Source organism: Nasonia vitripennis, chromosome 2 (genome assembly GCF_009193385.2).
Source record: "Nasonia vitripennis strain AsymCx chromosome 2, Nvit_psr_1.1, whole genome shotgun sequence".
In the NCBI taxonomy this organism is placed as follows: Eukaryota; Metazoa; Arthropoda; class Insecta; order Hymenoptera; family Pteromalidae; genus Nasonia; species Nasonia vitripennis.
Genome location: NC_045758.1, coordinates 8,075,647 through 8,102,991, shown reverse-complemented (window position 1 = coordinate 8,102,991; position 27,345 = coordinate 8,075,647). Strand labels below are relative to the sequence as shown.

The 27,345-nt window shown below is 39.9% G+C and overlaps 6 protein-coding genes and 1 long non-coding RNA gene across 15 annotated transcripts; 2 read left to right on the top strand and 5 right to left on the bottom strand.

Annotated features, from left to right (window-relative positions):
* The first annotated feature begins 995 nt into the window (after positions 1-995).
* On the top strand, positions 996-3,318 carry LOC116416165. The gene is made up of 2 exons (XR_004226697.2): positions 996-2,690; positions 2,778-3,318. It is a non-coding gene; the product is annotated as an uncharacterized LOC116416165 (long non-coding RNA).
* LOC100119759 lies at positions 3,096-4,282 on the bottom strand. Its single transcript, XM_001605771.5, has 2 exons — positions 4,117-4,282; positions 3,096-3,343 (listed from the first exon to the last, which is right to left on the bottom strand). The coding sequence occupies exon 2, from the start codon at positions 3,335-3,337 to the stop codon at positions 3,170-3,172; it is 168 nt and encodes a 55-aa protein (XP_001605821.1). The 5' UTR covers positions 3,338-3,343; positions 4,117-4,282; the 3' UTR covers positions 3,096-3,169.
* A 637-nt stretch (positions 4,283-4,919) lies between these two features.
* On the bottom strand, positions 4,920-8,006 carry LOC100119787 (cytochrome P450 6k1). The gene is made up of 5 exons (XM_001603458.6): positions 7,211-8,006; positions 6,769-6,993; positions 6,370-6,644; positions 5,812-5,992; positions 4,920-5,728 (listed from the first exon to the last, which is right to left on the bottom strand). The coding sequence occupies exons 1-5, from the start codon at positions 7,854-7,856 to the stop codon at positions 5,565-5,567; spliced, it is 1,491 nt and encodes a 496-aa protein (XP_001603508.1). The 5' UTR covers positions 7,857-8,006; the 3' UTR covers positions 4,920-5,564.
* Positions 8,007-10,114: 2,108 nt separating this feature from the next.
* Positions 10,115-17,564, top strand: LOC100119862 (digestive cysteine proteinase 1). 5 transcript variants are annotated; one of them, XM_032596635.1, is made up of 13 exons: positions 10,164-10,224; positions 14,137-14,214; positions 14,711-14,763; positions 14,970-15,122; positions 15,208-15,380; positions 15,455-15,559; positions 15,633-15,792; positions 15,870-16,062; positions 16,139-16,359; positions 16,441-16,541; positions 16,623-16,754; positions 16,831-17,020; positions 17,106-17,564. In XM_032596635.1, exons 3-13 carry the CDS (start codon positions 14,718-14,720, stop codon positions 17,291-17,293), a joined length of 1,662 nt encoding a protein of 553 aa, XP_032452526.1. In that variant the 5' UTR covers positions 10,164-10,224; positions 14,137-14,214; positions 14,711-14,717; the 3' UTR covers positions 17,294-17,564. The 5 variants fall into 5 exon arrangements, with proteins under 5 accessions (XP_031779330.1, XP_032452526.1, XP_001605879.1 ...); XM_001605829.6 differs by lacking the exon at positions 10,164-10,224 and adding an exon at positions 13,877-14,034; XM_032596634.1 differs by lacking the exon at positions 10,164-10,224 and adding an exon at positions 13,902-14,034 and having other exon boundaries at positions 14,115-14,214.
* Positions 10,262-12,392, bottom strand: LOC100119825 (trafficking protein particle complex subunit 2-like protein). The gene is made up of 5 exons (XM_001603489.6): positions 11,840-12,392; positions 11,577-11,749; positions 11,414-11,501; positions 11,248-11,327; positions 10,262-11,162 (listed from the first exon to the last, which is right to left on the bottom strand). Exons 1-5 carry the CDS (start codon positions 11,870-11,872, stop codon positions 11,096-11,098), a joined length of 441 nt encoding a protein of 146 aa, XP_001603539.1. The 5' UTR covers positions 11,873-12,392; the 3' UTR covers positions 10,262-11,095.
* LOC100115117 (electron transfer flavoprotein regulatory factor 1) lies at positions 12,464-13,894 on the bottom strand. The gene is made up of 2 exons (XM_001605812.6): positions 13,108-13,894; positions 12,464-12,876 (listed from the first exon to the last, which is right to left on the bottom strand). The coding sequence occupies exons 1-2, from the start codon at positions 13,144-13,146 to the stop codon at positions 12,673-12,675; spliced, it is 243 nt and encodes an 80-aa protein (XP_001605862.1). The 5' UTR covers positions 13,147-13,894; the 3' UTR covers positions 12,464-12,672.
* LOC100119893 (eyes absent homolog 4) lies at positions 17,564-25,505 on the bottom strand. Of its 5 annotated transcripts, none has more exons than XM_008209876.4 (9): positions 24,355-25,505; positions 22,036-22,154; positions 21,733-21,898; positions 21,471-21,654; positions 21,270-21,405; positions 20,980-21,063; positions 20,327-20,592; positions 19,764-20,235; positions 17,564-19,568 (listed from the first exon to the last, which is right to left on the bottom strand). In XM_008209876.4, the coding sequence occupies exons 2-9, from the start codon at positions 22,145-22,147 to the stop codon at positions 19,387-19,389; spliced, it is 1,602 nt and encodes a 533-aa protein (XP_008208098.1). In that variant the 5' UTR covers positions 22,148-22,154; positions 24,355-25,505; the 3' UTR covers positions 17,564-19,386. The 5 variants fall into 5 exon arrangements, with proteins under 5 accessions (XP_008208098.1, XP_001603597.2, XP_008208094.1 ...); XM_001603547.6 differs by having other exon boundaries at positions 22,036-22,157; positions 24,355-25,503; XM_008209872.4 differs by lacking the exon at positions 24,355-25,505 and adding an exon at positions 23,585-24,270 and having other exon boundaries at positions 22,036-22,157.
* Positions 25,506-27,345: the final 1,840 nt, after the last annotated feature.

Sequence of the window (27,345 nt, the reverse complement as noted above, 5' to 3'; positions counted from 1 at the left end):
CGCAACGACTTGTGCGTGCCTCGCTCGACCTCTTTAAATAGCCGTACTTTTCATCGAAGTGCGTGTACGATAAAGAATAATAATAATAACTGTATTGCCTGCGGCATGTACACGCATTCGCACAAGAAAAAAGTAAACACGGTATAGGCAGGTTCGAGCGCAGAAACTGAAGCTGTACGCTAAAGCGCTATACTCATCTCTCTGTGTTTTGCGCACCAATATTGCACATGTTAAACACGCACGTACCAAATACTTTATCAAGCGCACGTGCATATACATAATATGTGCGACAAGTAAGTATAAATATGATTCGATAACGATCGAAAATTCGTCCTCGCTTAAAATCGTTCGCTCGCCTGAATAAGTTTGAAATTTTACTGAGAACACGCTGGACCCTACACTGGTGACTATACTTTGAATTTCAATTTAATCTCGACTACAATTATACTTATCGAAAGAGTACCGAGAAGAATTGATTCATTCATCGTATTAAATGATTCTGACGGCTTCCTTCTTGATGATTTCCAGGAAGCAGTTTGCCCGATAAACTTCCTAATCTTCACGAAGTATAGGTATAGATAAAACTTTGAAAAAGTACGATACGAATACTTCACATATGTCCGGGTGATAGCGGCGAGCGACGAATTTTCAAGTTGTTGTGTATAAACAAAAAAGAAATCTTCCAAACTGATGTCTTCCATGAGTGTTGTCACAGACGCACACGTCTGCAACGCGAGCAGCGAAGACGAGTCAGCGATAAGAGTCCACCGAGCCGTACTACGATGCATAGCGTCCGAATGCATCGTAGACGTTAGCTCAGTGGTTAGAGCACAGGCCTCTGGCTCTCGGGTCCGCGAGTTCGAGTCCCGTCGTCTACTTTTTCGCTTTCGACTCTGTCTCCTCTCCGTTTGTAACAGTGTGAAGAAAATTATATATATATATATATATATATATATATATATATATATATATATATATATATATATACACACACACACACACACATATGAATATACATATATATTCTATATGCATATATTTCCGTTGCGATATACTGATAAAACAAAGCAGGATGATTATGTCAATGAAACCAATAAAAAAACATACAAAAAAAAATATATATATATATATATATACACGTTAAAACACAATAAATTATATGAGAAATAAAAAAGATTATGTAATATTAAGAAGTTGTAGGCTAAACGCTAAGAGTATATAATAATACGTGAGTGTACAACAAGTATGATTTATAGAGAACGAGAGAGAAGTGGCGAGTGCGAATAACGACAATATAATATAATGACTAAAGCAAGCAAAAGAAAAAGATGTAATACGTGGCAGGCTGCCACATCAAGCTTGTTGTTTTTGAGTCATTGCGTAAAAATATGGAATTGATGCGTATTTTACGTTCGTACGTGACAATATAATATTATGTACTTTATTATGATTACTAACATTTGTCCGCGCCCCTGTACTAACAGCTTATTTGACCTTTTTTTTCAATCGGTAGAAATTATTATCTGATTAGTTTAAATATCAAGATATTTGGCATGAAATTTGCCAAAATCACCCTTCAACATCAGTGATGCAATTTTTATTTGATTGTATAGCTTACTACCATCAAGAGTAAATTTATTTGTACTCAACTATTTACAATGTATTATATGTTGGCAAGAAAAGGTGAAAAATTGAAAGATAAAGAGGAAGTGAAAAAAGTGAACACGACGCCAAAACCAAAGATACGGATAAAAATCAATAGTGTGTAAAACAAGTTAAATCATAAATTATATTATATTAATTATAAAAAAAAAAAAATTCGTAGGCGAATGCACGAGATCGTTGCATATTATGACTGTGTACAAATGCGAGCAATATACGTAGCGACCTTTTCCAATGATTTGCATTACGAGACGACGCGCACTTTGAATCGAAAGTGTGCGATGAAAAATGAACTATATAAAATACTGTAATTGGGCATTTCACTCAATCTCCTGTCGTCTGTTATTATAGGTATACAACTAATTATTCCTCATTGAAAATTTGAAGACAAAATAGCAATGTTAGTAATCTCATCATATAATTGAAGAATGAACAATGGAATTTATTGAAATATTCAAAGGATTAATGCGATCTTAATGTTACAGTTGGATATCATTGTAATAGGCGTTGTTTATCAAGCGCACTGTAACGGGGCTTCCATATCATGAGATTGAACAAATATATATAACGAAATTTTAAATATGCTGTACATACTTGATTTTTTTAAACCAATGTCAAGCTCCGCATGTTATACGAGTTTTACGATGTTTTATTTATTTTTTTTCAAATATGCACTCGATTATAACACTTATACAAAGCGATCGACGTATTGGTTTTCTTTTATTTAGCAAAGCGATCGTATACACTTACCAGCATATAGCTATATCCCAGTCCAATAATATACTTCACCCGTGTACGTGACGAATTTGTAAACCACAGCTGCGGACCGTTACAAGTTTCGGTCACGATCTATTTCCCCCTTTCGTAGAATAAAAGGCAAATTTGGTTCGTTTCAAAGCCATTTGATTCAGCGATATAGACGATGAAAGGTCCACATCCGATTTTGTTCGTTCTTTGTATGTTGTTATTAATCATATTAGTTGCCGGCGAGGGAGATGAATCTTCAGAGGAAAATAATTTTCACGAAGGTACGATACATATTTTAAGTTATTTCATTTTAAATATCGGACGAATATACGTGAAAGAATAAATAAAATTATTTTTCTCCTGTGCAGATATTCCTCGTGTAAAAATCAAAGTATTCCGCGGTGAATTTAAAGAAGAAAATGGCGTAACTTATGCACCTTGGGGATTCTGGATAAAACAACCGAGTCAAAAATAAATGTTGATTTGATAATATTTAAATGTACATTTGAATACATATATACTAAAATATCTTTTTATAAACCTTCTAATTTTTTACTTTGAAACAAAATCTGATACTATTTTAAAATGAATATTTTCAAGATTTAGTATTTCAATTTTTGCATGAATGTCTGATTACAGTATATAGGAAAGGACATTATATGCTATGATTCAATAAATATGCAAGATTTCTTTTACATATTTTGAGATTTTATTACATTATTATTTTTGATCTCATTGACACATAAAATCATATGTCTTCTTATTTTTTGTTGCCACCTCCGAATTCGGGATTGTTAGGATTAAGCTGGTTGCTACGGTTGTCGCGGTTCGATTGCGCCCCTTGGTATTCCGCTTTATGACCCGGGCCCGTAGATTGATGGTTCGGGTTGCACTGATTTGTGCGGTTGGCATCTCCTTTGTTAGGCATGATGTTCTGCAAAAATACAAAAGATACAAAAATTTTAAGTATCACAATTAAATGTGCGGCATTTTAAATCAAATCTTGCGTTATAAACGTATTTATTTTTTAACAGTATATAACTTGGTGAACTTTATCAATATGTTTGTCTAACATAAATTTTAGTATTTAAATTATAAATTCTTAAAATAAAAAGAAGCGAAAAAATTTTGAATTAAAAATATCCGAATACAAATCCATAAATGCATCAAATTTGACTTAGAGAAATCTTTCTTAAAATTCATCGCCACGAAAGCGTAATCGCAAGTGGCTAATAGGCATAATTAGTAGACTTTCTTGAATTTATTCAAACTATAACTATTGTATATGTAATTATGAATTTAAATTTAAATAGTAAACACACAGCCTAACATATCAAATAAATTATGTACAATAAAATAGATTTGAATATAAATATCTCGCTTATTTGTAGACCTTTTTGTCACAAAAGAGCGTAAATTATAATTTTCATCACTGATTCGAATAGTATATGAATATAACGCACGTAGCCTACTACTGCATCAAGAGACGTGCGGTTATTAATTTAAACTACATGAAATCAAATTTTCACTGAGGTAAAAACAACGTATCAAAAAATTGAAAAATTTATAGAATGAATGATTTGGACACAAAACACGTTTCGATAATAAGCAGATTTGAAGCAGTACAATTTTAAACAGCATAATTATAAATAAAAATGTTTAATTAGAAGAAAGTTCAACCGTATAAATATGTACACAAGTACTTACGAATTGGATTGAGGACTGGTGTCGATCAAAAGATTCTCGCTGAGTCTTCTTGATGCGTTGAAAGAGCAGAACGAAGTGGATGGCGTGCCATGGGAAGGCTCGGCTTTTATAGGGGTGCCGCGACTCGCTGTAGGGAACCGACCGAACTCGGTGGTTTCCCGAGTTCGTTATACTTTAGCAACGTTGCCAATGCGCTTGTCCACGTTCGCTCGCATAATATTCGATGCAAGTGGACATCGGACAGCGCTACCCCATTGGCTGTTTCTGTTATTAAGCTCATGCTATTGGCTCTTTCATATGCGCGATGCGTACGTATTGTGTGTCTCTACTGGCAACGTCTCCCCCGCAGATAACAGCGATCTTTTTTTTTTCACGCAATGTATGCGTGTGCACTTGAAAACCGACTTTATGTGCAAATATGTGCGTTCGTATTTTTATATGGATCACCTTTTACAAATACGTGTACTATACTGCAGTGAATAAATACATCATTTTGCAGATACGAGTGTGAAATATTTTAAGCATTTTGAATTGAAATACCTGTGTATAGTTAATTTTCAAATTATTCAGTACATTTTAAACGGGTTCGCACAGTCTAAACCTTGTGTGTACTATCGATGCATATACTATAAGGAAATCGCGAAGCTTCATGGAACTTCGTATACAGCAAGCTTTTATTATGGATGACTCACAGTATACGAACTGCATATTCGTGCGTTGAAAAAAGAACTACCAGGAATTTTTTATCTTATAATGTAATAAAGATAAAAGAGAACAATTTGTATAAAAACTGAATACTACTCTTTGGAGAATATTTTAATTTTAATAATATAAGTATTTTATTTAAACATTATATATACAAAAAGGATAGTTGACATAGTTTATCGATTTCTATAACATATTTATACTCATTACAAATAAGCAAATATTTTTTTTTTCACTAATTATTTCTTGACAATTATCAAATTGTATCAGTGAACTGAGCTGTACATTGTTATTCTTTGGTTTTTATAAAAATAAATATAATTGTCCTCACAGCAAGATCATCGAATATTAAAAATATATACATATAGATTAGTTAATTAAAAGAATCATTAATGAAACAGTGATTTTTACTTCGATTAAAAGATGCGTTGATGAATTTCGAAGTTAATATACGCTGCAATGATAATCACGTGCATCTACTATTCATTATTGTTTAGAATTTTTGTATCATAACTATGATAAAGAAAAATTTGTAGCGTATATTAACTTCGAAATTCATCAGCGCATCTTTTAATCGAAGTAAAAATCACTGTTTCATTAATGATTTTTCAATTTTTCAAACATTCGTTAAGAAGAAAAATATAGGCATATAAAATGCCCTCATGCATTACATTCCCTCGATCGTCAGCGAGCCCGCTCGGTGTATATAGGAGTGACGATGAACGTTATACAAGTACGTAATCCTATTTGATATTCTTTCTAAAGTGTAGATTGATTCCGTCGGCGGCAGCCGTGAACGTCGATCTCGGATCTAAGACTAACTTGTTCTCCGGTCGCTGCGTCACCGTGTACTCCCGCAGTATCATAGCCAATACTACTTTAGCATGCAGTTGTCCTGCCTTCATGCCTAAAGTTTCGAATAAAAAAATTCATTAAATTCTCGTCGATGTTGAATAGAAAGGACAAAGTTGATAAATCTATCGTACGTACCAACACACATCCTGGGGCCGATTCCGAAGGGAATGAACGCGTCCGACACTTTTCTGTCATCCGCGAAACGTTCTGGATCAAACACCGAGGGACGCGTGAAGAATCTCGGATCCTCTTGCAGACCGTAGAGCGATATGTATATCGCAGTTCCCTTTTCAATCACGATATCTGTGCCGGGAATCTGTGAAAAAATATGTCAATTAGTACACCGATATTCATCAAGCTATGCACTATACTCATCAACGTCGCGTATTCTCGGAAAAGAATTTGAGAAAGAAATTGCTCTCATACACGATTATTATTAATTTAGGTCCAAAGCTACGTTTAATTGTTTTCTTATCATCGCGCGCGAGATTGCTTCGATAAAATTGATAAAACGGAACTTCGCGAAGCAAACATCGATGCGCGATCCCGTATGAAGATTAAATGACGATATGGTCAATAAAATCGCAATTTAATTTCTCTTTGTGATATATCAGCTGATATCAGCTGCTGCCTCGTGGCGGTTCAAAATAAAAGCACGTATAAAAATAAGCTTTTCAGCTGAAGATGACTCACCGTATAGTCCTGGCGAGTGTATCTGTCGATGGTCGAGACCGGCGGATGTAACCTGACGCCCTCGGCCAAGCACTGGTCGAGATATTTCATGTCGTTGAACGCCTCGTACGTCATGCCGTGTTCCTCGATAGCGCGCTCGATGTCTTGCCGAGCGCGTTCTTGGATCTCCGGGTGAGCCGCCAACTCCATCAGGGTGAACGCCGTCGTCGTCGAGCTGGACTCGAAGCCCGAGAAGAAGGTGCCCGATTGGTACAGCAGGTTCTCGCCCTCGAACTCTGCGATTTATTCGCGGGAGTGTAAGATTCAATGGTTTCGTTGATTTTGATTAGGCGCGTAATAAGCGTATAAACAGGTGACTTCTCAGAAATATCGATTATAGGCGTTGTATGGTATACTCACTGTAAACGGGATTCTGTTCGCCGTTCTTCAGTTGGATCAGAGAATCGATAAAGTCGCCCCGTTTCTCGCCGTTCTTCTCGCGGCTGTTGACGGCGTTCCAGAACACTTTTCTCACGAATTTCGAGTTGAACAGCAGGCTGGGGCCTATCAGTTCCACTAATTCCGGCACGAAGAACACCGTGACCAAGGCGATCATCCGCTTGAATCCGTGGAAGAACTGGTACACTATAGAAAAACCAAGCAAGCTTGCATTTTTGCGCAATAATTTGATTATCTTTAATCATCGCGCAGATAGCACGCGTACATTTGTTTTTGAGGAAACAATAGAGGAAAATCGATGTAATTTTACGATCGGAGAGTTGCGGCGAGGAAAAGTGTCCTCGCGCATATTTATAGCTATACCATCATAACATAGTCGAATGCAAATCGTATAATAGTGTACCTGCTTTGCTGAATTCCTCGTTGGGACGATGGAACGAGTCCATGGGGGTGCCGAGCGCGACATTGGCAATGAGATCGGTAGCGTACTTGTAGTTGAGCTCCTGCGCGTCTATCATCTTCTCGTTGTTGGCATCGATGCCCTGGGCTTCCAGGTACTCCATCATGGGCTTACCGGTCTGCATCATCAGCGGCAGCATCTGCTTTAGCTTGCCCCTGGCCAAGGTCGGGCTGATCTTGGACCTGAGGTACTTCCACGCGGGGTTCTTCAGGCCGAAGAGATTCTTCATGCCGATGCTGTCCTTCTGCTGGGAACCGGCAAAGTGCCGGTCGGAGAAGTTGTCGAAGTCCCGGATCATGATCTGCTTGATGATCTCGGGGTCGCGCAGCAGCAGGCAGGGCTTGTGGAAGATGTAGAAGCCGAGGAACGGAGCGTCCTGGTTCACGGCCGACTTGTGCAGGACACCGAGATGCCAGCCCGGGGCCGTCTGGAAGAGGACCGCGTCCTTGAAGTTGCCGAAAACGACGTTCGACTGGGGCAGCTGCTCGACGCCTCGGCGCTTCCAGTAGTCGAGCTTGTAGCGGGCGTAGAAGCGGAAGGCCAGAAGCACCAGGCCCAGGAGGGCGAGGCTCACCAACAGGCCCGGCATGATCGCGTATGGACCACCGGCGGCGGCGTTAACAGGTGCGCGCACTACTCGATCGACTTTCGCGCGAAGCTGCTGCGATGTGTCTTTAGTGGAATGTGTCAGGCTCGAGGCTGATAAGGCTTCTTTATATATGATTCCCGAAGCCGCGCAGATTTGTCGGGGGGAGCGTTTATAGGTATATAAATCTAAACACGCACACGTGACACTGAATTTTAGTGCCGATCTATTATACACATCTCGGCGATCGTCCGATAACCGGCTTTCGCATTATCTCGCGCGCACGCGTTTCCGCCAAGAGTGTATATATATATATGTAGAGATGTAGGGCACGTCTAGGTGCTGTACGTACAATAAATCTCGCTCTGCCGATTGTATAGATGAATTTTTTCGGAATCTTATACATCATATCATATTATCAATTATAAATTTCACTCGATCGTATGCATGTGCGCGACAAGAGCTTAATAAACAGATGGAATGTTAACTTCGGTTTGTTTTTAGAATTCACGAAAATTGGATTAAAATACGGAGAAATCCAAGCGTCTTAACAGTTAGGTTTTCAGATTTTTGAATTTTCGTAGCTTTCTTTCCATCGACGTAAAATAGCTAGAACTTTATAATTACTTGTTATCATTTAGTATCGCTCTGAGACTATTCGATGTTGAAAGATTCTTTGTTTTTGCAAAATATATTCGAATGATAGCACGATAGGTATCATACGAATATAACCTTACACGCATAACCCCGCTTTTCTGTGTGCATGAAACTATCACAAAAGTATTTATGCATACAGAATCTTCGACTTCATCGAATAAGCCCTACGATATTTTAAATGTTGTGCATCAATATGCTTGCTTCCAGGTACGTAAAAAAGCATATCACGCGTGAAATAGTATAAACGCATGTACGGGTCTCCGATTGCAGCCGACACGCACACGTTTCGACGCCTCGCGTAGTCGCGTGCCGACGAGTCGCTCTGTTGCTGCACTCGTCGATAAGATTTTACCGACAGTGCGCCACAATCGCTCAAAAATTCCTAAATCCTTAATAGTTAAGAATTCTTCTCTTACTATGAAGAAATTTCTGTGGTTAAGTCGCGAATCCTTTGCGACAAGGATCCTTTTCTCTCAGACTGCTACTGGTTAGCTTTTAATCGAGTTCGATGGTACGTGACTCGATAGTATCATGTTAAATAAATTCCATCGAACAATTACCTTGTTTTCAATCCGTATTCGAGGAAATTGGACGTTTAAAAGGACTGCCATAACATGATAATGCGATTATATCACTTATTCGAAATTTGCCAAAAGAAACTCTCAAGTGTGCAGAGGTACAGAATAACATCCTGAAAAATAAAGATAGTACATCTGATACACCTTATCACCGGAAACCAATATAAGAACTAATTGAAGTCGATTAGATGTTTATCTCTAATATACATCCTTCTAAATTTTAATTTAGGAACATTTGGATATAGATCCGTTGATTATTCCGAACAAAATAGATGATTGTGCTAATTTTCTCGATGATTTGTAATCAGAATGATGTAGAAGTTTATTGAATAGATAACCAATCCTAAAAACAGATATATATATATATATATATATATATATATATATATATATATATATATATATATATATATATATATATATATATATGTGTGAGATTTCCAATAATAGAACAATCACCTGCATCGTTAATGCAAAAATATATTTACGTCCTCTGAGTAATAATTTGAGAGATTCATCACCAATATTATAGCACATATATCTTTCATTATACAATCAAATATTCATATGAAATGATGAAATATTGAATAAAGTTTCGAAAAAAAGCCTTTCAATATTTTACTCCCCAGCGTTGAATGTTACGTAAAAATAAATTAAAACACTCTAAAATGATCGATTATCGATTGCACCGATGAATATTGACACAAATAACTAATTAGCCCAGTATATACATTTTGCTTTCATTTCCAGATTAATCAAAAGCTTCGCAAACGATTTTACAACAGCTGTAATTCAAACCTGATACAAGCACTTACAATTATGCCAAACGAATTTACGGCGACACTAAGATAACTCTCGTTATAAGCTATACGCGGTGTGACGCGAGTCGACAGGTATATATATATATATATATATATATGTGCCATAAATTAGACGCACGCGCATCTATAGTTTACGGCATAAAATGCTCTATGTGTACAGAGTCTGTGTGAAACATAACAAGAGAAACCCAAGAGAGTTCAGATCCAATACCTGCGATGGGATAGAAACGTGCTACTTTGAGTATAGCAGCACCCGTGACACGAGACTTTCCTGTTGATCGAACAATTTTAATTCCGGCGAGGTATTTTCATTGTGTAAGTGCGGAGTTCATTAATACTCATGACTTTTTAAGTGAACGATAATTATATTTTTTCCTATAAAGCGGTATACCATAAAGTGCTTTATAATTGCATCTAAGCTCTTTTTTGCATCCAGTACGTACTATAACGTTTGAGGTGCGAAGAGGAATACTGTTGTAATACATATTATCCTGGGTTTCAAATAGAATTTCATGGTTCATAATATAGATCATTATGAAAGTATTAAACGTATGAAACATGAACTTTATTGCATAGTTGCAATTTTTTATCAAACTTTTTTAGAAAATTATGTCATGTGTTCGCGGTAAGGAAAGATAAGAGAGATACTTAGTATGAATCTGTTTTCATAAATTTAAATACGAGAAGCCTTCAGACATTTGCACTGCATGTGAAGGTAAATATAAGCGCGTAGTTTTTATAAAAATCGCGATAAAAGAGCTGAATTTTCCTGCATTGTAAAATAACGTCAGACCAATTCCGTGAAATTATTCTATGCAATATTGAATCATCTGAACCAGTCGGTGCATAATTGATTAACATCAAATTAACATACGAAAAGGAAAACCTTTGATATATATCCTATTTTTCAAGGACATTCAATTTTACTATCTTTTGAAATTGATGTGAATTGTATAATTCGAATAATATTATCGTTATACGTTCAATAAATACCATATTAAATGATTTTAGATGATAAAAAATATAGTATTGATGATTTTTTAATATAACATGTGCTCTGCACAATGTTCCATATCGCGTAAAATAATTAATCATTTAATTATTTTAATCATAATACAATAATAATAGTAATAACTTATATGCATAATCTTATGTTCATTATGTACATCTTTCATAAACCTATTTATTATTTTGACAGTTTCTTTTCTTCTGTCAATAATCCCATTATTTCCATTACTGCAGAATCGAATGTTCTAAAACAAATATCAAAAGTTAATATGCAACAATTATTTAGGAAAGGAATTATTTCAAAATTTTTAATTGAAACAGTATTCATACTTGGATTGGATCTGATCTCCAGGAATGTAAAATGGATCACTAACTGCATTTGCATAAGCAATGTGGAGTTTCCGGAACATCTGTCATTATTATTTGTTTATCAATATCTTAAGAATTCAAAATTTATGTGTAATATTACATAAATCTAAGTTTCTAAAATTTTTACCATTCGCACTTCATTGTCACGTAGGGTGGCATTCGATGATTGCAGCACAATTATAAATTTGATCTTTGTATTTGTTGCGTATCCAAATCTAAAAAATAAAATATAGGCTATGTAAACAAATAGCAGAAATTTTGGAATATTAATCTTAGCTTATCAGTTATACATTTTATACTCTTCCGTTGAATATAACATTCCTAAGAACAACTCCCGTACATCTACTGCTGTCTTGTTGCCAATATTCAGCTTTTCTTCAACAATGTCTATCGAGGTATGGACTTTGTAATGGAATTGTAGAGCATTAGCTTCATCAGTGCATTTAATATATTTTGGGGAATTCTAAAAGTAATAAAATTATCTTATGATTTATAGAACAGTAAGACTGTTTTCACTTTTTATTATTCGTTAATTTTATAACAAATATCTTACGTCTTTTCCAATTACAGCTACGCAAACAGCCATGATGAATTGAAATAAATATGTTTAACAGAATTCACATTTGAGCTATACAACAATCTAATAATTTAATGATGAGAGATATTTTACGTCAACATTTTTAGGTTATGTTTACTTGGTCCTCCACACAGCTGTTCGCAGCTGTCTGAACACTGAAAAAAACACAGTCGTTTCTGCTGTAAAGTTCGGTAGTTTTAACCGTTCGCCACCGTAACGACTGTTCATTGTAAGAACAACGGTGTGCCACTGGTAATTTTGGCGAGTCGCGACTCGTAAAATTGGTCGCTTACGCGGGACATCAGCAGAAACGACCGAACTGATTCTTAAAAACTGCTGAACTCTATACGGTAATTTTGGCGAGTCTTCGTACAATGACGGATTACTGGTGCGAGTCAGTTAAAATGGCTGTGTTTTTTTTCAGTAAACTGGACTGTATTCACTTATCACTATATAAGCATATTAAAATACATGAATGAATCCTACAACGTATGTATGTACATACGAGATCATTCGGTTGTATGTTAAATGTATTTTCGTGTGTATTTTGAAAGAAATAGGAATAGGAACCTGTATTTTTGAGGTAATTGAATTAAAATGTGAGGTAAAAATACATAATTTTATTGACATAAAAATTCTAACAAAATATATAAAATACAGCTTCAATATTTATTTACAAATTCTTCTTCAACTACTATATATAGGTAATATGCATTGTAATGAGTAATAGATAGCAAAATATTTACTTATATATGAGATATACATAAAACGATTTGTTTGTTTATCACAGAAGTATTATAGGTATTCTTTTAGTCATAATATCTTCTTTTCAACGTTCTATACTTTTTCAACATATATAACGCCTCGAGTTCCTTAATAACATAATTTCCATGAGCAATCATTTTTTCGATTTTTTCTGGGTCTGTCTCATTTTTGTTTTTTTCGAACACTTTTTTTAATGTGCTCCGAAAAAACTCAAATCCTTTTGGATAATCTTTTCCCATAAACAGCAGCTATAAAAAAGGGTTTAAATCAATGTCAGTCGTTTATTCTACTTGGTTATGTTTCTGTGCATACGTATAGATGCATCGTATTAAAAGATTGATCCCTTGCAAAAGTAAAAAGTTGCTTTGTTATAGAAAATAAGTTGTAGCCGACAAAATTATAAATAATTCTTTAAAAAATTTACTATTATATAACTAATTTATTTAACCAACATTTAATGTTGTGATCTTACCACTTACCGTTTTATAAAGGTTTATTACTTTACTCTTTTGGGACATTATCAGTTATGTATAGTTGTTTAAACAATGGCAGAGAAACCAATTCTACACTCCGATATTATAAATATGTTGTTAATAGTACGAATCATAACATGATACTAAATTGAGAAGCTTATATTCGATGCTTGTCCACGAATTATGTAGGAAAGAAGAAGAAGAACAAAATTATAATAATGCAAATTGTAAATATAATATACGTATGTATGTATAACGTTTAAAATTTTACAATATCAATCATAGTAATATTTCGCACAGTAAATAGGACAATATATACGTGATATTATTGAGTGAATGAAATTCTTTGGGGATTCACTCATTTTTATCGAAAGAGAGTTTCATTTTACGCATGACTCCGCCTGATGGTTGATAAACACTGGATTCGACGAATGCGTTATGTTTGCACAATCATCAGCTAAGGTGTCAGTTGGACTTCCGTTCGTTTCAAATAAATTAATTTTAATAATTATGCGATTTCGAAATGTTGCTTTTATTAAATGTCGCCTTATTTGCATTGATTAAATAAGCACATTACGTTATATTAGATATAGCCATGTGTTTAAAAGAAATTCCATTTATAGTTAGATTAATTATCCGTCATAAAAAATTGTTTTAAAACGAAGAGTGCAACAAACTCAAAAGCAATTATTCGCACAGGTCATTAGTTCGAAAAACCGCCGTTTAAGCGTTTTGTACGTTTGGAAGACCAAAACTTAGCTATCGCGTTGCCAGTCTCAGTCTTTCTCTCTCTTTACTGCGTCTCGAGACGTCAGCAAAGAAACCAAACATAAACAAAGACGCAGCACAGCTCAGCACAGTAGTGTTGTGTTGTTTGTACCACTACACATGTACGCGGGCAACGCACGACGGCACGAAGATTGTGGCATTTGTGTGAGTTTGCGCTCTCATTTGTCATCGTTTTTTTCGCGACGCACTGTTGACCGCTGAAAATACGGCATACCACTCGCTAGTCTAATATTACTTATTTCGCAGTTCTTGCTTCTCGACGCAACAATTGCAAACCGACGCTCGCCTCAGTAGCGGGCATCGAGCTTCTCCATCGACACGGAGGTAAGTTGACGAAGACGACAATAACGTTTTAAAACATTCGAATTTGTTTCTGCGACGAGTAGAATTTTCTTATGGAATTCGGCATCGATGCAGAGATTGACTCACCGCATCGTCACCTGACAAAAAGCAAATGCCATTAATTGCTGCAGCAAATCCTTTTAAGATAAACGGGCTTTCTTTGTCGTGTCGAGGTCAGTTTTAGATGCGTTTGTGATGCTCCGAAATCGTTTTGGAGCAACGATTTATTGATAGGAGCTTTTCTTTATTTATTCACAATAGAATGGTAGACAAACAAAAAATCTGAAAATAATTTGCAGACCAAGAAAAATAAAAATATTCAATCCTAATAAATGTATGACGTTACAGATTAATCATTATCGCTGAAAATATGTTTCTCTACCGACTGATAACTGATTATGTTTTTATTATGAGGTCGGGTCAACCGAGTTATCACAACAGTCCATTTTAGGTCTAAACTATTTTATACTTTTTTCAGAAGCAGAATGAAAATGTTTCTTCTTGCCTTTAACTGCATTTTTCTGCTATGCGGTAAGCTATGATAAATTTTTACAAAATGTATTTTATTGAATACTGATTATGCACACATACCAATGCATTCCTGAGGCTGAATCAGGCTTATGAGATAATGCGAAACAATAGCTTTTTCATCCTTATCGCATAAAAAATGATAAATACAAAGCAATGACTATGGAACTATGGACAAATTTTGTATTCATTATATTTTTTAATTTTAGGACTTTGTTCTGCCAGCCCTGTGAAAGCTCCGTTATTTAGCACAGGCTATACTGCAAAGGGAACCTTGTATATTCCCTATGCCGAAATTCGTGAACCCTTTTATGCATGGTATGATGCCCAAAGTGGTAACAGCAGAATAGATTACTATGGAGGTGATTATAGGAATTTTTAATTTTCTGAATGTATAAATTTTGCGTAACTTGAACTTTATTATTATTTTTTTTCCCCATAAAATAGGTATGGTCAAAACTTACCAACTATCAAAGGAAGGACCTTATGGAAGTAGCATTAAAATTGCTCCAGTGACAGATGAAGACAATTTTAATAAAGAAACCTGCCTCCAAGTTAATGGAACTAGTGATGCTAGAATAGATTTACAAACTATAATACCAGATACAACTGGAATGGAGGTACATATTATTATTCATTTATCAGATAATTCTAGAAAGTTGAAAAAAAATTAATAACAATCAAGCTCTTTTAGTGCATTGGTGAGGAAATGATCAATGGTTTGGCTTGTGAGAAATGGCGCCTGATAGATAGTTTTGGAGAAAAAACGAATAAATATACTTTGTGGATTCGGTACAAGGTAAAGCTATACAAACTTAAGGTTACTAATATCAATGGCAGTAATAATGTAAATTAAGCATTATTTTTCACAGAAATCACCGTCGACTCCTCAAATGAAGGAAGCTATACCAGTAAGATATGAAATGCGAGGTTTCAATACACTCTTAGGATCTCATTATGATCACTATTACTTGGACTATGACTGGTATTCCTTTGAAACACCAAGCTCTGAAGTTTTCCAAGTTGAGCAAAGTGAGTTGATGCAATAAAAAATTACATGTATAAAGTTAATTTGTTCAATTTAGATACTAAATGCATGATATTTACAGATGCAAGTTGTGTCAGCTTCCCTGGTCCAGGAGAACATCGAATTTACACATTCAATCCAATGAAGGAATTCATTCACAACCATCAAGCACATGTTGACATGGCTTTTGATCGCTTCAAGAAAACGCACAACAAAAATTATGCCCACGATTTGGAGCACAAGCAAAGAAAAGAACATTTTAGGCATAATCTTAGGTACACGATATTTTAGTCTAAAAAATATTCTTTAACTCGGATAAACAACTTATTCTAACTATTTTTTAAAAATCAGATTTATTCACTCCATAAATCGCGCTAACTTGGGTTTCACATTGGATGTTAATCATCTGGCAGATCGTAATGAAGCCGAATTAAAAGTTCTACGTGGAAAACAGTACACTCAGCATGGATATAATGGAGGAATGCCGTTCCCCCATGATGTGGAAAAAGAAAAAGCTGATGTTCCAGACAGTTTTGATTGGAGGCTATATGGAGCTGTTACGCCTGTAAAAGGTAAGTTTAACACAAAAAATAGTGCCATTAGCTACACAAGATTTAAAATTTTTCATAGTATTAATTTTACTAATTATTCAGATCAATCTGTATGTGGCTCTTGTTGGAGTTTTGGTACAACTGGAGCAGTAGAAGGCGCCTATTTCATGAAGTATAAGAAATTAGTAAGGCTTTCGCAACAGGTAAATATTAAAATAAAGCTAATTTTATTTAAAACTGTATGAAATCTGTATCTGATTAATAATTAATATTATTTTTACTAGGCTCTCATTGATTGTTCCTGGGGCTTTGGGAATAATGGTTGTGATGGTGGCGAAGACTTCCGTTCTTACCAGTGGATAATAAAACATGGAGGTTTACCAACGGAAGAAGAATATGGTGGTTATCTTGGCCAGGTAATATAAATGACGTCTTATATTTTTTCTTCAACGTCCACGTTTAAATAAACCTAATCGCTTTGTTACGATCTAGGATGGATATTGTCATATCAAGAATGTAACACAAATTGCAAAACTGAAAGGATTCGTTAATGTCGATACTAATAACGTAGATGCTATGAAGCTTGCTCTTTTCAAGCATGGCCCAATATCAGTAGCCATCGACGCTTCTCACAAAACGTTTTCGTTCTACTCAAACGGCGTTTATTATGAACCAGCTTGTGGTATGTGACAATATAAACATGTTACATAATTATTTTAAACCAAAAAATTAACAGTTATCTTAATCGAAATATTTTTTAAATGTAGGCAACACAGAGAATTCGCTTGATCACGCTGTTTTAGCTGTGGGTTATGGAACCATAAATGGAAAAGGATTCTGGCTCATCAAGAACTCGTGGTCTAATTATTGGGGTAACGATGGATATATATTGATGGCGCAAAAGAACAATAACTGCGGTGTCATGACTGCGCCAACATATGCTATTGCAGCTTAATTAGTGAGTTTATTTTATTGAAACGGTAATACTGAAATCGTATGACTCTTTTATACAAAAAATATACAAAAGTGTTAATCATACTACATTCTGAAGAAGTGTAGTAAACGATTGATTAATTAGATAATTTAATTTTATACGAATTTATTGTTCTAAGAAACCATGAGGCTACTCATTTTATGTAAAAAAAGAAAGTAATAAAAAGCAATAAAATGTTTTCATTGCTTAGTTGGAGGGTGTTTTGTATATAATAAAATACAACGACTCTCGATCCAAACGAATAATTTTTATTTTGAATTCGGTTAGCAACAATTGAATTCATATTTTCTTAAATCAATCAATCAATTAATCATTGTCGAGTGATCAGTGCATACGTTAAAAAGTCGTATTTTAAACGAGTACAACTAAATCATTGAACTATTACGTCTACTGAGCGGTGAATAAATTTGAAATAATGAGTAATATTTGACCTTCTACAGTCATCAAAAAGATTAAAAGAATTATTTATAACAAAGTAATAAAAAAATCAATTTTGAAAGTGAATTAGGCCATCCGTTTTTTTCTTCGTGTTAAATCGCTGACTAGTTTATTTTCTCAATGATAATTTCAGTAACTCAGAAGTTTTAATGCCTTTATAAGTAATCGTTTTTATTTCATAAGAAATTAGTATTTTGGAATGATAAACTTAAAAGATAACAATAGTATACTAACTCTTTGATCAGTTGCCATGCATTTAGTGATACTTCATCAATAACTGCATAAAATTATTTTTGATATTTCTATAGCGTCCAATAAATATTCATGCACGTTCGTTGAAGAAAAATATATATATCACTTAATCATGTCCAAGAATGTTGTAAATAAAAATTTTTTGTGCATACATCATACGGAATGTTGCTTTGCATGGTACAGTACAAAACGTTATTATACACCCACGCGTTGAAAACTAAAATAAAATAAGAGCTTTACATTAATATTTTAGTATTTAAACTCGCCAATAAAAAAAAGAATAATTTTTGTTCAACACAAGAAGAATAATTGTCGAATTGAAAATATCTTAAAGAATCACAGAGAAATCTAGATTACATATAATATAGCGCACGATTGCACTGACAAAATAATTGATTCAATAAATGCTTTGTTAACATCTTAAGTACACAATACGTGCTATTAAAGACAACTCGCTTGGATAGACGTAATTTCACTTAAACCTTTTTTCATCCAACTATGTTCTCGCTTATTTCATGCACATACACAAGTATAGAAGCTCGCTAATATTTTTGTCATTCATTTAGAAAATTCCCTTAATATATAAATCTCCTTTTTCACTTTCAGTTTTACTTTCACGTTATCACTTTTACAGACCCTGGGCTGGTCCACAATCGACCATCATGACGATTAATAAAACTCTTTCTCTCAATTTTTTTGACCGTACCTGCCTTATACATACGTGCAGGCCTTGAAAACCCGCAGAACGCAATTTTCTCTTTACCGCCTAACTTATCGACACATGTTGTACGTTAAATAATTTTATTTTTTTTTTTAGGAATATAACTATACGCAAACGAGGTCGATCGATCGTTCAAATCCAACGCCTCTTTGGATCGTTTGAGCTCTTTGTATGAATATCCGCTCGCGCGTTTCACAAGTGCCTCTATACTCGTTATAAAATGTTAAATTTTAATGACCGTCGACTGTATAATACTTGAAGTGGTCGGCAATATTAAGCCTATCATGGAAATCAAGAGCTTTGTTACCATTCGGCAACGCTGATGACGAGATCTCGATTTCGATAACTTGTTTCAGTTTGAAAAACTTAGCACTCACTTTGCTCAGTCGAAACCACGATCTCGAAAAGTCGTCAACCTCGCCTCGTCCTGTCGGACCATACGCTCAAGACGTAAGAAAACAATAGGCGATCAGCAAAACCTTTGTACTTCGAATTCAGCAAGTCATAATGAAATTGCAACTAAATCAGCGCGCGTGGCGCTCGCTCGTATTTATCTTATATATACTATGCAGTTCTTCCAATAGGTATCCATCGCCGCAGGCTTTTCAAGTCCACGGCAGCCGCTCCTTTGAGGCGGGTCACGTTAGAGGAAGTCCATTTCGAGGGCGTTGTATAGCGCCTGCATGTCCGAGTGGCTCTTTATCCTCCAGAAGGGAAAATTGTGAAAGCGCGCCGCAGCCTCCTCGTCCGAGCCGTCGCCTATCACGACGTATGTGCACTTGCGTCCGAATCTCGCCATGATCCTGCCGAAGCAGCTCTCTTTGCCTGAAAAGCGTGATTTCGTTAATCGCGAAAAAGAAGCAGCGTAAAACTTTTGTCGGACAGAGGTACACTTTACGATAGAAGCAGCCAAGTTCGATAAATCGCCGTCTACCGCGATCGTCTCGATAAGAAGTAGAAAAGTAAAAAACGAGGGTTATATACTATGGAAAGAGAAAGAAAAAAGAGAGGGAGACCAACCGGTTTTGTTAGCCGAATAGATGTTCTCTATGGGAAAGAGTCCGCCAAGGCCGAAGAGCAGGACCTTGGAGAGCGAGGGTATGAGCTGATCCGAGGTGACGAGTATGTTGACGCAGTGGCTCCTCTTGCCGATGAGGCTGAGACACTTGACGGCAACGGTGAGCCAGTTCTCGGTCTGCTGCTCGATCTCGGCCCTGAGGTTGAGCCAGTGCTCGCGCTTCGTCGCGCCGAGCAGTCCGCCGACGTTGTTCCGGTAGTTGCAATACGTCTCCTTGATCTTGCGATAGCGAAAGGCCAGCTTTCGCATCCAATCGACGCCACCCCTCACACCCGAGGGCAGGCAGATGCCGTTGCTCGCAGCCTCGCAGTGGAAGCCGTCGTTGGCGAAGTTGTACGAGGACAGGTCCATACCGTTGTCGTCGGACGAGACGTCGTCGATGTGCGCCTGGTCGCACTCCTGCGAGCGCAAGCTCTGCGTAATTACAATCGTCAGTTTGTATCAGCGAATTCTATTCCTTTAAATACACAGGTACATTATTCATTCGCAGTCGCGAGTCGCTCACCTCGATGTCGTTGAAGAAGAAGTGCGTGTCCGCCAGGTAGAAGACGATCTCCTCCATCCTGTAAGCGAGCTGGGCGAGTATCGTCGGGTCCTTGTTGTAAGTCGTGGCGAACTGACCGCTGACGAGCGACTGCAGGACGACTATGGTTTCGTCGAGGTCCCAGATGAATATCCGGTCGGGCCCGGCCTCCGTCGTGTCCGCCGAGCCAATACTGTTTCCGCTTCCGCTCTGCCGGCGTCCGCGCTTGCAGGGCTTCGCGCTGCCACCTGTATCATCAAGATGATCGTCATCGTCCCAATCAAAGTCATCCCCGTCGCTTGGATTCGATTCGAACGAGCCGCACATTCGAAAGGTATGCTGCTAGCGTATACGAGGAAGAAATCGGTTCGCCAGCCGCACGTGTTAACTACCGCGACTGCAGAGTTGGCTCGAAATCGGAGCCTTAATCGATGTGCTGCGCGCTTTATGCGACACGAGGCGCATCGTTCGGCTCTATATTGCCGAGTGGGCGATATACAATAATGCATGCATAGGACAGTGTGCTTGCGCAAGTCGAGTGCTTGCGCGTGCGGCGACGAACTCGGATTCGACGCTACACTCTCCTGATGTTATAATTAACGTTATTCTGCGTTTGTATGCGGCTTGTTTATTACCTTCGACATTTGCGGTCTCCCTCGCGGTCAGATCGTTTGTATCGTGAGCAGTCGCGTCCAGCGTCAGCGCCGATTTCGTTGAATCTGCAAGACATACGCGAAATGTATTTTATTATTCCTATATAGTGTGCGTGAGGGAATAAATTGCGCGCATTCCTAAGACTTCTAGTTGAAGAATATATATATATATATATCAGCGCTTTAATTACTCGTGCCTCATTGCACACAGCGCGTAACCCTTTTCATTCAGAACTGTGACGCTAATTTTCGAATCTTTGCAAATTACTCACCGACGAAATTTAAATTACTAATATTAAAGGACGTCGGCGTCGGATGGTAGCCGGGCATGGGGTAGTAGCTGGAATACTGCAACGGTACCCTGTCGTTTCCGTAGAGCGAGGTACTGTAGGCCGTGTAGTCGAGCTTCTGCAAGGAACATCCCAATGGGTATACAAATCTCGCACATACGATCAGCGCACGAGTATACATACCTGAGAGGCTGCGGATATGTTCTGGGGGACGGTAGGAAAGCTGGCGGAGCCGCTGTTGTAGCCCGGGTAAGATGAGTACTGCGTCATCGAGCTCGGCGCCGTGTAGGAGCCTAGATACGAGCTCTGCAGGGACGACGAGCCCTTCGAGACGGCTGTGCTCCCGCAGGACGGCGAGTTGTACAGGCTGTGCGAAATCGAGCAGTTTCGTCAATTTTTCCATTCCAACAATATTATGAGAGGCAGACTTTGCACTGCAGCGTACCTATTGTAGAAAGGATTGGCTCCGTAGAGCGAGCCGTAGTCGGCCTTCTCCATCGAGTCCGGATACTCGTGCTCCTTCTCCTCCGCGTTCTCGTCGATGTACAGCTCGCCTCCCGGCACGCTCTCCGTCTCCGGGCAGTCCTGCACCTCATTCTTAACTTCTGCTTCTGCGAAAGCGAGGGACATTGAATCGAAAAAATTGAGCGGAGCAATCGCCTAGCGTAGCGCGAAATATCGATTGATAAGAGGAGGAAGTGCGGCTACGCCAATGCACTATACAACCTCTGTGTATATAGATATCTACCATTGTTTGCGCTGCGTGGGTGCTGTATCGAGGCCTCCGTCGACGAAGACACGCTGCCAGCATTGTCTAGAACCCCTGCCGGTTTCGTCGGGTCATTGTCTTCGGTTAACATATCACTCCTGCTGCAACGTACCAACACAAAAGCGAATCTCGCCGTTAGCACATCTCAATCGTGCGTGTATATATATATATATATATATATATATATACACATAGGTGCATCGTAATCGAAAGAAATGTATAAACGATGAATCGCGTGTATTGTAATGAGCGTGTATATGCGAGAGCACCGGCCAGCAGTGTCTGTAGAGGTAGGTGGTGTCGAGGAGTAGGCGTGTGTCGAGCCGCGCGGCCTTAGCCAATCGAGGGCCCCTTCGGGGCTGGTTCTCGGCCTGTGTAGGTATACTGTTGCCAACGTCGCGCTATCTTGTCCGCGAGTATATAAGTATAGGACGTTGCGCTCCGCCCTTCACACACGCGAGAAAGCCGCTTATGTATATAGTTCGTGTACTAAGTGTGCATATCCTCGCGGACCTTTTTATCGCGTTTTTCACAAAGATTAATTTCGCCGGCGAGGATTTGCGCGCCTGGAAACCTGAGCGCGGATTGGCTTATGCAGCGGCGAAAATTCAAGCTTTTGCTTTTATTTATTTATTTATTTATTTTTTTTTTGTTCATTTAAAGTTCATTTAGTCGACTAAATTAAAACGACGAAATCTCGAGCGACGCTAAAATCCAATCGCGCGCGCAGGAGAGATGAGATATTACTTACGTAAGCTTCGCTTAGCTCGCGGTCTGTCTCTCGCTGCAGGAATGCGACTGTGAGATAATAATTAGCGAACGTAATCCAAACAAAGCTCGCTTCTGCGTACACTACTTTATCGTCGCGGGAACTCGTCCCTCACTCTCTCCCTTTCAGTCTGGGGCCCCGTCGACGCGCAGCGTAAGCGAATTATTGTCGCAGACACAGAGACTCGCTCGTGCGCTTGAGGGATAAAAAAACCGGCGGCGAGAGAAGCGCTAGATGATTACGCTTTTCATTGCGACGCGTCGAGTGGACGAGATTTACTGCGGTGTGTGGGGAGAGATTAACGCGCAGCGTCTTGATTCACTTATGATGCGCTTGCAATTGTCTGGTTTCAGTTCGTCCTGTTTATTGGACGTGGATTGTTTTTAATCGAAATAATAACGAACCGTCGAAATCGCAAATTAATAAACGAGGCCGATCTCGAAAAATCTATTTCACACTGCACATGGAAGTAGCTTGAACAGACCGGAGAACGAATGTTGCGCCCGGCCAATTAAAATACATTAACGCTCTAACGAGCCGAATTAGATGCATACGAGAGAGTCGGCTGCACTGAGCGCGCGTGCGCTTCGAGGTGCATATATTTATATACGTGCCCGCGCAGCGCGACTGATGAATGAACGAGGATGTTATTCCCGAGCGTAGTTTCGCGCCACTTTATTATTCGCGGCGCTATCCGCATAATTGTTCCACTTTTTGAAGGACGCGCGCGGGAAAAACGAAGCATTCGAATAAACTCACTCGTCGTCGGCTGAATCCCACTGCACCTTCTTTCCCATTATAACAATTTGCTTGTACGCCTGAGTATAAGACTATCGATCGGCTGATGCGGACCGGCCGGCTGATGCGACGACGTAATACTGACGTGGGGACGGATGCGCTTTCCAGCTTTTTCCGCGGCGCACGTTTCCGACCTTGACAAACTTTCTCTCCGCGCGGCGCGCGCGCGCGCGACACTCTCTCGTCTGGCCCACGCATGTCGAGCAGATGCGCGGCTATTTGTACACACTGACCGTTTCCGCAAGAGCTCTCGGACATTTTCTTTCGAGGGAGCGAAGGATCGCTGTTTTTTAAATATCATCGCGACGACGCGCGCGCCTTCCGAGAACTCTATGCGCGGGTTTAAACAAACGATGACGTACGGCGTGAAACATTTCAATGAAGTGCGTAAGGGCGGCTCTGCACACACGACGCTATAAGTGTGTACTATAAGTGTGTATTGTTATCACAAGGAGGTGTGTGTTTACAGGCGATAGCGCGATTGCTTCGCGGAAGGAAAAAGCGCGAGCACAGTTCTCTCGAAAGGAGTTATAATTCGATCTATCGTCGTCTCCGTAAAACACACACACACGCGCAGGAGTAGTGCAGCTTATCTCGCCGACGGATCAAAACAAAAACAGGTTTCCGAAAATCCTCGCTCTTTCTCTAAGCCTCGTGATCGTCGGCACAGGCGCGCGTCATTGTCTGTGCGGAGGAAGAATTAAAAACTTGATAAAAACGTATATACCAACCTTGCAGCTTGTCACGGTCCCGTTGCAGAAAGCTCCGACAACACTTCGCGCAGCAGCGCCGCTGACTATACAGCCTCCCGCGCGCGCACGAGCTGTGTATTGCAATGCGTGCGAGTATATATATATATATAGTGCGCAATATACAGCGACGGCGGTGCGGGATCGAGAAAAAATAAAAATAAAAATAAACTCGCGGAAAGAGAGGTGTCCCCGCGCGGGAGATCGACGCACAGAACACACGCGCGAGTATATATAAGTACGTGTACAGAGAGGATAGATCACATCGACGAGCTGCGGACGTGTACTAAATGGAGCAGCGTAAGGCGCCGCTGTGTAAGGGCTCTTCCTCCTCCCGCGCTTCGCACCTGCGGCACATCCTCTACACACTCTCCTCTCTCCACTCGCTCCTTGGCGGGGCTTCTTCTTATCGCGCCGCGCTGCAGAGGGGGTCTTCCTCTTTCTCTCTCTCTCTCTCACACACGTTAAACGCGCACATACACACTGCGTGTTCTAGAACTGACACTGGCGCTCGCTGTATCCGCTGCTGCTGGCGGCGGCTCACATGGCGAAATCGAGAGCTGCCGTGCCGTGTATAATCGAAGGGTTGTGCTCTTCCAGCACCAACTCCGATCTCCAGGACTCCGTGTCCTTCGAGGATCGATCGTGGCGCGCGCGGGAGGACCGCGCACTCTGCGTTTGTGTGTACTCGCTCTCTCTCTCTCTCTTCTCCTGCGAGATTAATAACTATATCGCTGCCGCTGCGCGCTGGATGCGGAGCCGCGTCGCGTGTATACTCGCGCACAAAGGCTCGTCACAGGAGAGAGAAGGAGAGAGAGAGAGAGAGAGAAAAAAAGGTAGAGCGAGGGGACCGCGGCTGCTCTTTCTTCCGTCCTGCGGCGAATGTGGAGTACGTATTGTAGGCACACGCACAGTGCACACACAGGCGCTCACTCGGGGGGCTGCGCTGAGTGCGTATTGTACACAGAGAGAAAGAGAGAGAGAGAGAGAGGGAGAGACGCACCGCGACGAACCCGGCTGCGAACACACTACTGCTGCGCGATGATGCTGCTGCCGCCGCTCCAGCCTGTGGAGTTCTGAGCATGCGAAATGTCGCGCTCGACGTCCCTCTCTCTCTCTCTCGCTCTCTCGCTTTCAAGCTACGGGGAGAGAGAGAGAGAGAGAGAGAGCTGCTGCTGCCACCCCCGCCCCGAGATCACGTGGCCTCCGGACGACTACTCGCTGCTCCGGAGCAGAGAGCGTCGGTTCGCCCGTACTACTCGCTCTCTCTCTCTCTCTCTCTCTCTCTCTCTCTCTCTCTCTCTCTCTCTCTCTCTCTCGCTCTGTATATATATTATATTCTACGGGGGGTTTCGAGAGCCGGCCGGCGGACGAGAGAAGCCGCTTAATTAGAGCGAGAGAGACGGCTGTATGTATATTATAGGCGCGTATATGGTAGGGGTAGGCGCATCGGGACTCGAGTGTAAAGGGAGAGCGCCGAGTCTATATAGAATATAAGCAGCGTATCGGGGGACGAACTCCGCGAAGCCTCGAGGGGCAATGATAGAAAATGATTGGCTTTAATGGGTGGGGGGGTGAACGTGCGAGTGAGAGAGAGAGAGAGAGAGAGAGAGAGAGAGAGAGAGAGAGAGAGTCGCTGCGGCGCAAAGCAGTGCCACTGACTTTTCTTGTTATCAATTACTCCGATTCTCTTTTCAATTTGTCGCTCGAGGTATGACGCGGCGCGAGAAAAAGTAGAACGCAGACGGAGCGTCGAGACGGTGTATGATGCAGAGGGAAAGAGGAGAGTGTCTCTCATTCGAATAATTGTCGCTTATTCCGCAGCGCGCTGCACTGAATCACTCGGAAACGAGTCCGCATTCCGCCGACCCTCTAATAATCGCCCTCGCTCGATCCGATTGAACGGCGCGCGTAGCTGCGAGTTTACGAATAATTGCACCTCCATCCACCCGCACCTATTGGAGTGGAGAGCTTTCGAAAGCTCTTGTGAGGAAAGAAATTTCACCCTTTTTTATACGTAGCAACAACGCGTCTATAGATTCTATGTGTACACGCGAATATTTATATGCTATACACACACGCACACACACACACACACGTGAAATTTCATCCTAATGACCTCTCGTTTGTCTTGGCCACACGCGCGCCGATAGCATCTGTGCGCCGCGCAGTGACTGCTTATTCGGCCGGTAATTCATCAGCCGGATAAACCAGCACGAGAGGGAGAGGATTTATACTTTTGCGAGGCTCGTCGAGTAATCGAGTACAAATTCCAGATACGTTTTATGAGTGATTGTATAGCGATCGCTCGAGGTTTGGATTTTATTATACGTAACTCCAAGCTTTCGCCAATCGGCACCACTAATCCTTCTAATTCTAAAACTAAAACATCATCGAAACGCATTTCGCAATCGAATCACCGTTACACACATATACACCACCATCCATCTAAGTCAAGATCGTCGCGCGACGACGATTTTCTCACCGCCACCTGTCGAACGTCGCAACTCCTTCTATACCTATATACGTTATACATTCGCCAGCGATACGCCTAGCACCTTTTGGCTCGGCGAAACTGGTTTCCTCGTCGTGTGTGTGTGTCTGTGCGCGCGCGCTCGAATAATAATAACTGTCGTCTCGCTTTACAACTTGTTCCTCCCTTCCCGCGCCGCCTCCACCGCATATACGATGTTCTCCGTCGTGTCTCGCGACTGACGTGTAGCGTGCTTGTAAGAGGACAATTCTTTTTTTCTCTCTCTCTCTTCCGATGCTCTTTTATATTAATTCGAGAGCCTCGCCGCCGGAGACTTTAGCGCGGATTACGTGTCGCTTCGCGACGGAGCCGATCGTTTTATTGTGTATATTGGTAAATCAGGTGGGCCGACCTCGGCGAGGGGGTTTTATACGTTGCGAATTTTTCAGTGGCGAGACATTCGATACCCGATATATTGCAGCGCACGGACTGCACTTGCT

Excerpts from the sequence above, each read along its gene's own strand:
- LOC100119862 (XM_031923470.2), top strand. The coding sequence starts at position 14,718 with ATGAAAATGTTTCTTCTTGCCTTTAACTGCATTTTTCTGCTATGCG. Across the intron at positions 16,063-16,138 it reads CATTTTAGGCATAATCTTAG|ATTTATTCACTCCATAAATC; the intron begins GTACACGATATT and ends TTTAAAAATCAG. Across the intron at positions 16,755-16,830 it reads ATGGTGGTTATCTTGGCCAG|GATGGATATTGTCATATCAA; the intron begins GTAATATAAATG and ends GTTACGATCTAG.
- LOC100119825 (XM_001603489.6), bottom strand. The coding sequence starts at position 11,872 with ATGGCTGTTTGCGTAGCTGTAATTGGAAAAGAC. Across the intron at positions 11,750-11,839 it reads TAGCTGTAATTGGAAAAGAC|AATTCCCCAAAATATATTAA; the intron begins GTAAGATATTTG and ends TATTACTTTTAG. Across the intron at positions 11,502-11,576 it reads TCAACGGAAGAGTATAAAAT|ATTTGGATACGCAACAAATA; the intron begins GTATAACTGATA and ends TTTATTTTTTAG.
- LOC100119787 (XM_001603458.6), bottom strand. The coding sequence starts at position 7,856 with ATGCCGGGCCTGTTGGTGAGCCTCGCCCTCCTGGGCCTGGTGCTTCTG. Across the intron at positions 6,994-7,210 it reads CGAGGAATTCAGCAAAGCAG|TGTACCAGTTCTTCCACGGA; the intron begins GTACACTATTAT and ends GTTTTTCTATAG. Across the intron at positions 5,729-5,811 it reads CGGCCCCAGGATGTGTGTTG|GCATGAAGGCAGGACAACTG; the intron begins GTACGTACGATA and ends TCGAAACTTTAG.
- LOC100119893 (XM_008209872.4), bottom strand. The coding sequence starts at position 23,622 with ATGGGAAAGAAGGTGCAGTGGGATTCAGCCGACGACGA. Across the intron at positions 20,593-20,979 it reads GGAGACCGCAAATGTCGAAG|GTGGCAGCGCGAAGCCCTGC; the intron begins GTAATAAACAAG and ends TTGATGATACAG. Across the intron at positions 19,569-19,763 it reads CTATTCGGCTAACAAAACCG|GCAAAGAGAGCTGCTTCGGC; the intron begins GTTGGTCTCCCT and ends CACGCTTTTCAG.
- LOC100115117 (XM_001605812.6), bottom strand. The coding sequence starts at position 13,146 with ATGTCCCAAAAGAGTAAAGTAATAAACCTTTATAAAACG. Across the intron at positions 12,877-13,107 it reads TAATAAACCTTTATAAAACG|CTGCTGTTTATGGGAAAAGA; the intron begins GTAAGTGGTAAG and ends CCTTTTTTATAG.
- LOC100119759 (XM_001605771.5), bottom strand. The coding sequence starts at position 3,337 with ATGCCTAACAAAGGAGATGCCAACCGCACAAATCAGTGCAACCCGAAC.